Source organism: Anomaloglossus baeobatrachus, chromosome 5 (genome assembly GCF_048569485.1).
Source record: "Anomaloglossus baeobatrachus isolate aAnoBae1 chromosome 5, aAnoBae1.hap1, whole genome shotgun sequence".
NCBI classification, from domain to species: domain Eukaryota; kingdom Metazoa; phylum Chordata; class Amphibia; order Anura; family Aromobatidae; genus Anomaloglossus; species Anomaloglossus baeobatrachus.
Genome location: NC_134357.1, coordinates 534208457 through 534219347, shown reverse-complemented (window position 1 = coordinate 534219347; position 10891 = coordinate 534208457). Strand labels below are relative to the sequence as shown.

The following is a 10891-nucleotide window of genomic DNA, read 5'->3' as shown; positions in this document are numbered from 1 at the left end:
AAACGCAGTGAACCGCACAGAATTTGCTGCCTGCGTTATTCCCTGCGGGATTTCATGATTAACATTGGAGTCAATGGAGTGAAATCCCGCAGCGATGTGCGGAAAAGAAGTGACATGCACTTGTTTTTGCTGCGGGATTCCCGCAGCAAAACATGCAGCTGTCAAATTCCGCCCAGTGCGCACAGGATTTTTTTTCTCCATAGGATTTGCTGGTGATTCACTGCAGAGATGTTATGAACATTTTCTGCAGCGAAACATGCAGCAAATCCGTGGAAAATCCGCGGCAAAATCCGGTAAGTGCGCACATAGCCTAAAGGGTCAATATTGAGTTATAGGATTGCTACTTCCAATAGATGGCACTAAAATTCAAGTTCTCCTCGTATCTGAAGGGGCAATTTGCATATTTAATTTTCTAGAGAAGCATTGCATGGCCTATAAGTCTCCTTACATTGGCATGTTACTTTCCCCAAGGAAGAATGTTACTCTGAGATCAAAGTACCGTTAAACCCAGTAATATGTGTATTAGAGTATAGAAAGGTGAATTGGTTCCTAATGATGGTGAAAAACTAGTATACTTAGCACTAAAAGTGATTTATAAAAATGGAACACACCAGATTTTCCTACAAATAAGGAATATAAGGAACTTGATTTTTGGTTTGCACAATCTATTTGTTTTTCCTTGGGAACTGATTATCTTCATTTCTGTGGGTGGAGCAGTAAGCCACGGTTTTCTCCATTATTTGTCTTTACTGTTGTACCTACAATTGCACAACCTCAGGGGAGTCAGGACAAGTATTTCTGTGCGTACCCTATCTTCACTGGAGGAATTACACAGAAGCAATGGATCATATAAGTAAATAGTAATTTGAGATATGAACACATTTATTATTGTAGTATAGAGAAAAGTTACAGAAGTTTGTTAAAACATCGAGATTGTAGATTGTCAGATAGTGTAATGGTAGGCAGATCACGGAGATTGGGAGTTAATAGGGGGAGGAGGAAATGTTGAGTACTTTTGGGGGAGAAGAAAATAGGGTTGCAATACTCTACTCCATGTAGTGAATATATAAATATTTAACAATGTAAACTATTCAATTTTCTGAGAATATTGTTTTTTTAGACAATAGATGCCTATTAATAACTGCATATAGTATTAATTTGAAGGTAAATTCCTTTCTCTTTTACTTGACATCACTTTGACTCTATTTGTTTTTTTTTCTTGTCTACTGTGTGAGCTTTTTGATGATGAAGAATAAATTTGTGGGTTAAACATTTCCCATATTCTGAACATGAAATAGATTCTCACCTGTGTGAGTTCTCTTATGGACTATTAAAATTGATTTTCGATTAAAACATTTTCCACATTCTAAACATGTATATGGCTTCTCTCCTGTGTGAGTTCTCTGGTGAATAATAAGATATGATTTCTGCTTAAAATGTTTCCCACATTCTGAACAAGAAAATGGCTTCTCCCCTGTGTGAGTTCTCTGATGTATTACAAGATGTGTTTTATCTGCAAAACATTTCCCACATTCTGAGCATGAAGATGCCTTCTCCCCTCTGTGTATTTTCTCATGCTTAACAAGGTTTGATTTATCTGCAAAACATTTCCCGCATTCTGAACATGAATGTGGCTTCTCGCCTGTGTGAGTTCTCTGGTGTATAATGAGAGTTGCTTTATCTACAAAACATTTCCCACATTCTGAACAGGAATATGGCTTATTTCCTGTGTGAATTCTCTGGTGTATAACAAGAGTTGATTTATCTACAAAAGATTTCCCACATTCAGAACAAGAAAAAGGCTTCTCTCCTGTGTGTAACTTGTGATGTCTCACAAAATGTGATTTATCTGCAAAACATTTCCCACATTCTGAACACAAATATGGCTTCTCCCCTGTGTGACTTCTCTGGTGTGTAACAAGAGATGATTTATTTACAAAACATTTCACACATTCTGAACATGAATGCGGCTTCTCCCCTGAATAAACTCTGTCACGCCTAGCATGCTCTGATTTTTGGTTAAAATATTTCCCACACTGTGAAGAAGAAAATCTTTTCTTATCTGTGTGAAATGTTTGATCTGTAACAAAAGACATTTTGAGGGACAAACTGTTTCCATAGTCTACACTTGTAAATTGATTATTTGCTGTAACAGAAGATTGATTTTCAATGCCTCGTTTATGACTTATATTTTTCTCAATGGTCTGTGATGAATTTGAAAAAAAGACCTGTTTAAAAACATCAGATGATAGATCTTTAATGTGAAGGGATGTAGGTGTATCTAGAATAATGTCTTTCACTTCAGTTATTTCCTGTTTGAAATCAAAGTCATCTGATATAAAAATTGCAGATGTGAGTTGTCCCTCTGATATCCTGGTACAGTCACCTGCCAAGAATAAAGATTATTAGTTTTGAAAAAAAAAAAGCCTTAAAGGGAACCTGTTACCAGGCTTTTGCTACTTTATCTGAACGCATCATAATGTAGGCAAAAAGATTCTGAAACTAACCATGTTTATCTTAGATTACTGGGTGCAGCTGTTCTGACTTTATCTCAGAATTGAGTGTAGCAGAGCTGGGAGCTGTCCCCGCCCACACCAGGCTTAGTAGATATTGTGTATTGACTGTTAGGCGTCAATTACAGCAGGGGTCATGCCAGTCTACTCTACACAAGGAGAAGTCACACCAGTGCTAAGGTACCGTCACACTAAGCAACGCTCCAGCGATCCCACCAGCAACCTGACCTGGCAGGGATCGCTGGAGCGTCGCTACACAGGTTGCTGGTGAGCTGTCAAACAGGCAGATCTCACCAGCAACCAGTGACCAGCCCCCAGCGACGCGTGGAAGCGATGCTGCGCTTGGTAACTAAGGTAAATATCGTGTAACCAACCCGATATTTACCTTGGTTACCAGCGCATACCGCTTAGTGCTGGCTCCCTGCACTCCTAGCCAGAGTACACATCGGGTTAATTACCCGATGTGTAGTCTGGCTATGTGTGCAGGGAGCAGGGAGCCGGCACTGGCAGCGTGAGAGCGGCGGACGCTGGTAACGAAGGTAAATATCGGGTAACCATGGAAAGGACTTCTTGGTTACCCGATATTCACATTGGTTACCAGCGTCTGTAGAAGCCGGCTCCCTGCTCACTGCACATTCAGTTGTTGCTCTCTCGCTGTCACACACAGCGATGTGTGCTTCACAGCGGGAGAGCAACAACTAAAAAATGGTCCAGGACATTCAGCAACAACCAGCGACCTCACAGCAGGGGCCAGGTTGTTGCTGGATGTCACACACAGCAACATCGCTAGCAACATTGCTGTTGCGTCACAAAAGTCGTGCCTCAGCAGCGATGTTGCTAGCAGACGTGGCCTTTAATCACAGAGCAATAATCTTTTTAGTAAGAGTAAACAATAGCTTGCACACAGATAACAGAAGCACATATTTTTTTTTTAACCCTTCCAGCATACTGTCCCTTTGCATTGCAAATCCTGTTGACAGATTCCCTTTAAAGTGTATTTTTTAAAAAATTCAAAAATATTCATAAAAATTAGAGGTTATGTAGCAAAATTCAATCATTGAGAACGAAAACACTTCACAATCCAGGAGTTGAACTAAGAGCATGAACCAGTGATGTTTGATCCTTTTTGTTTGTTCTGCCTCTGGAGATGAGCGAACCTCAGGCTTGGGGTTCGAGTTTGGAAAATTATGTGAAAATCACCGGGGTGAGTATCGAGCTGTGCTTCTGTCCGATGCCTCGCTTTGTCCGTACTGCTGGAAGGGTTTATTCGTCTCAAATTTGACTTACAATCAGCGTTCCGAGCTGTATTGTTTATGGAGAATTAAAAAAACAACATCGCCCACCCACCTCCAGAAGTGTTTTGCCTTGCGCCAAAAGCAAAACCCTTCCTGAGGTGGGTGGTGTTTGTTTTTTTTTTTGTTTTTTTTTAATTCTACATGAACAATACAGCTTAGAATGCTGACTGTAAATCAAATTTGAGACGAACAAACACTTTCAGCAGCGCGGACAAAGTGGGGCATCAGACAGACAGAAGAACAGCACGATACTCACCACAGGGATTTTCACGTCATTTTCCGTGCCCAAACCCTGAACCTAAGTTTCGCTCATCTCTACTCTTTATGTATTAATCACGGTCCTTTTTTTTATTCTATCTACATTTTAGGAGGCATTGAAAAAGATCATATGATCTAGGCAATTTAGGGTCATCATATTCTAATACCAAGGACAGGATGGATACTCCGGGCTGTAAGCTGTTACCAAAACCAATTAAACTCCAACAGAAGGACTATTAATACCCAAAGTAATAAGGTCAGTTTTGGATGGGGGATCATGTATTTGTGGTAAATTAATTGGGATATGGGGGACTATTTCACTGATAAAGCAACCACAGACGACGATTGAGAAGAATCTGTGACTTCTCTGCATTTAGTGGTTACTACTCACCTGGGCGGTTATCTGTAGGAATCTCACCTTTACACCACTCATCACCCCTCACATATGTCTCTGTAGTATTAATATGGGTCAGATCTTCAGCCTGAAACAAATATTGTGAAAGTCACAGACAGATGTAAAAGTCACATCTATGATCAGCTCTAATCCTGCCATCTCCACCGTTCTCATTACACAAGTTTAAAACATATAATATTGGAGGATAAAACAAGACTGAGCACAAGTCCTTCACAGCCGTCTACACATCATAGGGAGATTTCATGACACCTTCTCTCCATCTACCTGATAATCCTGAGGAACATTGGGATCTTCCTGTTTACAGTCCTGTGGAAGAAGAGGATGGGGGCATCTCTCTGGTTTTGCCCTCTCACTAAATAAAACTGGAGGAAACACATACAGGGACTGAATTCATTCCTTTAAATAAAGATAATTATAGGCCGCGTGTATTTAGTTCTGTCTATTACCTGGTGATGTGAGGGACTTGGGATCCTCCATCATGATTTCCTTGTACAGATCTTGGTGTCCTTCTAAATACTCCCACTCATCCATGGAGAAATAAACGGCAACATCGTGACATCTTATAGGAACCTGACACATACAATGATACCGTCATCCCTCCAATCCCTTAATAGCGTTACTGTATAATATCCCAGCATTCCCAGCAGTGTCACCTCTCCAATCAGCAGCTCAATCATCTTGTAGGTGAGTTCTAGGATCTTCTGGTCATTGATGTCCTCATGTCTCTGGGGGTGAGGTGAAGGCCCTATGATTGGGATCAGGGATCTTCCCCATCCCTCAGACACAGGGTCCAGATAGTGCTCACTAGAGGTCTTCTTCACCACTGTGTAATCCTGGTTATGGAGAGACACATTAATAAATCTCACTACAGACATTTCCAGAGACCTCACCTCTCCAGTTCTTTCCATCTGTTATTCCCATAGATAAGAATGATGTAATGTGACGTCATCAGAATCTCTCACCTCTCCAGTAAGCCGGAAGAGGATCTCTAGGGTGAGCTGTAATATCCTCTGTGCTATCTTGTCCCTGTACTCATCCATACTTGACGGGGCAATCATAAAAAATATATGAAAGATATCCACGAATAAGATTCAATATTGTAGGGACCTGAATGGGTAGAAGATTAGTCTATATAAAATCATAAAGAATTCCAATAATAATAAAATTAAATTATGAACGATAATAAGGAGAACATATAATAAGATGTAATGGGTTGATATATTCATGAATCATATACACTAGAATGTCATGAACACCTCCCACTTGCTGCACTCGTGACTCAGATGTGACTATAAAGGGGGACTCCGCTTCTTACACTAACTCGTTCACTCACCTCCCGCAGTATCACTATGAGCTAAGCGCAGACTACAGCCATTTCACACATCCACTCCACACTTCTTACAGATACCAGTTGGCATTTTGATAGTCCAGTGAGACGCTTGCCCTGTGTGTCACACTTGTACATGTAACTTTCTGAACTGCCTGAAGGTAGTCTTCCTGCACTCTGGCATAAACAGGGTCACACAACCACGTTATTATTTAAATTCTTCATTGTTGTGGGTTCTTTTGGAACAGCAAGGAACAAACTAAATTAAATTTTACATTTAATATACATTGCTTAAAAACACAATGAAAAAATAAAAAGACATACACACAAGGCAAAATGGTACTAAAATAAACTGGTAAAATGTTATGCACATAAGTATTCCAACACCGGTAAAAAGTAAATAACACCTATCTCAATGCAGCCACACCTGCACCCTACTGGTTCCCTTACACACTAATATCCCTAGCTGCACAGCCCCTATGGGTCGTGCACTGGCTGGAATATCCCTAGCCATAGCACTAGAAACCCACAACGTTGACCTATTTGCCTAAAAAGCCATCTACACCGTGTGCAGAAATATTAGGCAAGTTGTATTTTAGAGGATTTTTTTTTTTATTGATCAACAACTATGTTTTCAATCAACCCAAAAGACTCTTAAATATCAAAGCTTAATATTTTTGGAAGTTGGAGTGCTTTTTTTTAGAACTTGTGCAGGTAACTGTTACTGTGCAGAATTATTAGGCAACTTAATAAAAAACAAATATATTTCCATCTCACTTGTTTATTTTCACCAGGTAAACCAATATAACTGCACAAAATTTAGAAATAAACATTTCTGACATGCAAAAACAAAACCCTCAAAAAATTAGTGACCAATATAGCCACCTTTCTTTATGATGACACTCAACAGCCGACCATCCATAGATTCTGTCAGTTGCTTGATCTGTTTATGATGTATTGCGTGCAGCAGCCACCACAGCCTCCCAGGCACTGTTGTGAGAGGTGTACTGTTTTCCCTCCCTGTAGATCTCACATTTTATGAGGAACCACAGGTTTTCTATGGGGTTCAGATCAGGTGAACAAGGAGGCCAGGTCATTATTTTTTCATCTTTTAGATCTTTACTGGCCAGCCACACTGTGGAGTAGTTGGATGCGTGTGATGGAGCATTGTCCTGTATGAAAATCATGTTTTTCTTGAACAATAACGACGTCTTCCTGTACCACTGCTAGAAGAAGTTGTCTTCCAGAAACTGGCAGTAGGTCTGGGAGTTGAGCTTCACTCCATCCTCAACCCGAAAAGGTCCCACAAGTTCATCTTTGATGATACCAGTCCATACCAGTACCCCACCTCCACCTAGCTGGTGTCTGAGTCGTAGTAGAGCTCTCTGCCCTTTACTGATCCAGCCTCTGGCCCATCCATCTGGCCCATCAAGAGTCACTCTCATTTCATCAGTCCATAAAACCTTTGAAAAATCAGTCTTAAAATATTTCTTGGCCCAGTCATGACGTTTTATCTTATGTTTCTTGTTAAAAGGTGGTCGTTTTTCAGCCTTCATTACCTTGGCCATGTCCCCGAGTATGGCACACCTTGTGCTTTTTGATACTCCAGTAACGTTGCAGCTCTCAAATATGGACAAACTGGCGGCAAATGGCATTTTGGCAGCTTCACGCTGATTTTCCCCAATTCATGGGCAGTTATTTTGCGCCTTTTTTGCAACCCTCTTGGCTATTTGCCATGAAACGCTTGATTGTTCAGTGATCATGCTTTAAAGGTTTGGCAATTTCAAGACTGCTGCATCCCTCTGCAAGATTTTGGACTTTTCAGAGCCTGTCAAATCTCTCTTCTGACCCATTTTGCCAAAGGAAAGGAAGTTGCCTAATAATTAAGCACACCTTATATAGGGCGTGGCTGTCATTACACCACACCCTTCCTCATTACAGAGCTACACATCACCTGATTTACTTAATTGGTAGTTGGCTCTCAAGCCTATACAGTTTGGAATAGGACAACATGTATAAAAAGTATCATGTGATCAAAATATTCATTTGCCTAATAATTCTGCACACAGTGTAGTACTTCCACATACTTCCTGAAGAACCACAGGGAAAGTTGTTAAGCACTATAAACCAAGATAGGAGAAGTGCACAGAGATAGGCAAGGTCCCAAGGTGAGGAAACATAAACCATGTGCACAAGCACAAAAAGGAGAAATAATAAATAAAAGCAATGGTAAACATCTAACAATCAAGCTGAAAACAAAAGATAGGTGTAGGAAAGGCAATTGAGTATACAATTAGAAAAGAACACTGGTCTCTGCCTATATCACTTAGCTGCAGGGCTGGAACGCCTTAGCAGTAATCCACTCAGAAATATAGCCAGCAGAGAAGGCTAGTATAAGGACCATATAAATAGACCCACCCAAGATGTGATAGGACAGAGAAAATGAGCAAATGAGAACACCTGATAACCACAAACCAAAAGAATAGATGCAAAGGTAAAAGACAATCAGCATTTAGACAGGGACTGACAAGGCTGTGGTTCAGCAGGAAACTGACCATGCAGCACATGGTCACCAGATCAAGTCCCGAATGTGAGGCATGACATTAAATACAGAACCATCTTAAAGACTAGTCCTGTGAGACAACAGTGGAAATTAAGACAGATCTTAACTTCATGTTGTCTTGCTGAGTTCTGACAATGATTTTTTTGTGGAGGATATAATATAAAGGGTCTCATCCACACCTTCCACCATTCTTTCTGGTCAGATGGATGAGATGGATGGTTAACTATAGGCATGGAAAGATGTGAGTGAGCATGATTCTAAATTATATTTTGTCACACAATTGCCTCCTAGTGAAAGTGAAATAATATGATTACAATATTTCCAACCATACTTGTATCGTCTTAATTACACCAAATACAACTATGATATATCCATAATTGTGATTGATATTACATTTTTGTCATTTTGCAAGGTTGAAAATCCTGGTGCATGATTCCAAAGCAGTTATGTCCCCCCCAATCACACATACAGCAGGTGAAAAGTATTGGATAACGTCATCAATTTTCTAAGAAACTATATGCCTAAAGGTGTTATTAACATCAATTTATTACCAGATGTTAGTAGTAATTAGTGATGGGCAGACCCGGACTGCAACAGTCTCGATGTGCGTGGTTTCAAACGTACCCGAGTGCCATACCCGGGCCCAGAATTCTTAGGAAATTCCGTTAATGATCCGGATCTGGCACTGAGGAAATAAAAAAAAATATTAAAAAAATCAAGGAAAAATAAAGCAAATAAGAATGACTTACCGAGCCTCCGGCACAGCTGTAATGGCTCCCACGGCAACTCATTCTTCTTCCGGGGCCGCTCTTTATTGCTCATCCATATGCAATACTTTCCCTGCCCATGTCCATCCTGGTGTCTGTGATTGGTTGCATGATAATATTGGAAGTACGGCACTCCTGGAGTTATGACTGGTGCCCAGATAGGGTCCATCCACGTAGTATAAGATGCAAAGAATCTGGCATTCAGATGTATTGAAATTAAACAAAAGATTCCCCAGCAATCTGTCGCAATGCCCAGGCATTCCAATAGGCTCATCAGCACAGGAGCCATCACAAGCACTACTGACAGTGTATTTGTGAGAAAGGTCGGGGAGACCGAAACGTCAATTAAATTTGTACACTAGCCATGGTGCAGCCAATTAAAGGGACCTTTTTTCTCATTTTAATACATCTGAGTGCCGGATTCTTTGCATCTTGTGATTGGTTGCAGTCAGAGGCGCCCCCAGCCTATGTGACAGTGCCTGACTGCAACCAATCACACGCGCTGTCTGCGGGTCACTATTGTGGTATAAAAATAAATAAAGAAATTGGCGTAGGGATCCCCATCTTATGATACTTGGCACGGATAAAGCATATGGTTACAGGCTGCAGCCCCAGCCGTATCTTGGCTCTGTAACAAAATCAGAGGAACTGCATGTGGCTTTTTTTAATTATTATTTAAACAAATAATTAAAAAAACAGCTTGCATTCCCCCCCTCCCCCCAATTTTGATACCCAGCATTGATAAAGCCCGACAGCTGGAGACTCCCATAGTTATTGTCCCCCCAACCTAAAAATAGTCTGCAGCAGCCCGAAGTTGTCACATCCATTAGATGCAACAGTCCCGACACTTTACCCGCCTCTTCCTGATTGCCGTGATGCAGTAACAATCAGGGTAATAAGGAGTTAATAACAGCCCACAATTGCCACTAAGCCCTAGATTAGTAATGGGAGGTGTTTATGAGACCTCCCATTACTAATCTGTAAGTGAAAATAAACACAAACACCTAAAAAAAATCCTTTATTTAAAATAAAAGACAAAAAAAGCAACACCTTTCACCATTTTATTAACCCCTAAAACACCTCTGCAGTTCCAACTTCATCCACACGAGTTCCCATAACGCTTCCAGCACTTCTACATCTGAATTCACACTGAGCCTCCATAGAAAATGAGCGCCCGCGGGGAGGTTCAAGCAGTGACTGAAGTGAGCTGCGCGATCAGCAGTGATGTCACTGCCGAGCAACCCGCGAAATCGGCACCGGATCGCACATCACAGGGTCAGGAGAGGCGAGTTCATAATGGAATCGCCTAACTCCGTGACGTCAGTGCCGGGCGACCCAGTCGCAGGTCGCTATATTGCGCGGCAGTGGCGTCACAGAGTCAGGTGAATAAAGTCACTTGACCCCGTGACGTTACTGTCTGACCCTGCAGGTTCTCACACAGACTGTTGTGTGTGTAGTGACGTGGACTGACCTTATAAGGCAGTCATGGCGAACCTTTTACAGGCCGAGTGCCCAAACTGTAGCCCTAAATCCATTTTTTTTCCCGAAGTGCCAACCAATCCTATTATGTAAATAGTTGATTTTAACCTTACCTTTGCAGTCTTCTCCTCAGCAAGGGGCATCACGCCTGTTTACCACACATTGAAGCTGAGCCCCTGCCCTTTCCAGACACAGCAGTTGGATTGATCTTTCTGGAAAAAATTGCAGCAGATTAGACAGAGATTTTAGCATGGAACGCAATCAGATGTCACCC

The 10891-nt window shown here is 41.2% G+C and overlaps 1 protein-coding gene across 1 annotated transcript in view; it reads right to left on the bottom strand.

Annotated features, from left to right (window-relative positions):
- Nucleotides 1–890: 890 nt before the first annotated feature.
- Nucleotides 891–10891, bottom strand: part of LOC142312164 (uncharacterized) — a 70081-nt gene continuing 60080 nt past the window's right edge. Inside the window, exon 9 of the mRNA XM_075351066.1 lies at nt 891–2070. Within this exon, the coding sequence (XP_075207181.1) occupies nt 1266–2070 (805 nt within the window). The 3' untranslated portion in view covers nt 891–1265. The remainder of the gene's footprint in view (nt 2071–10891) is intronic.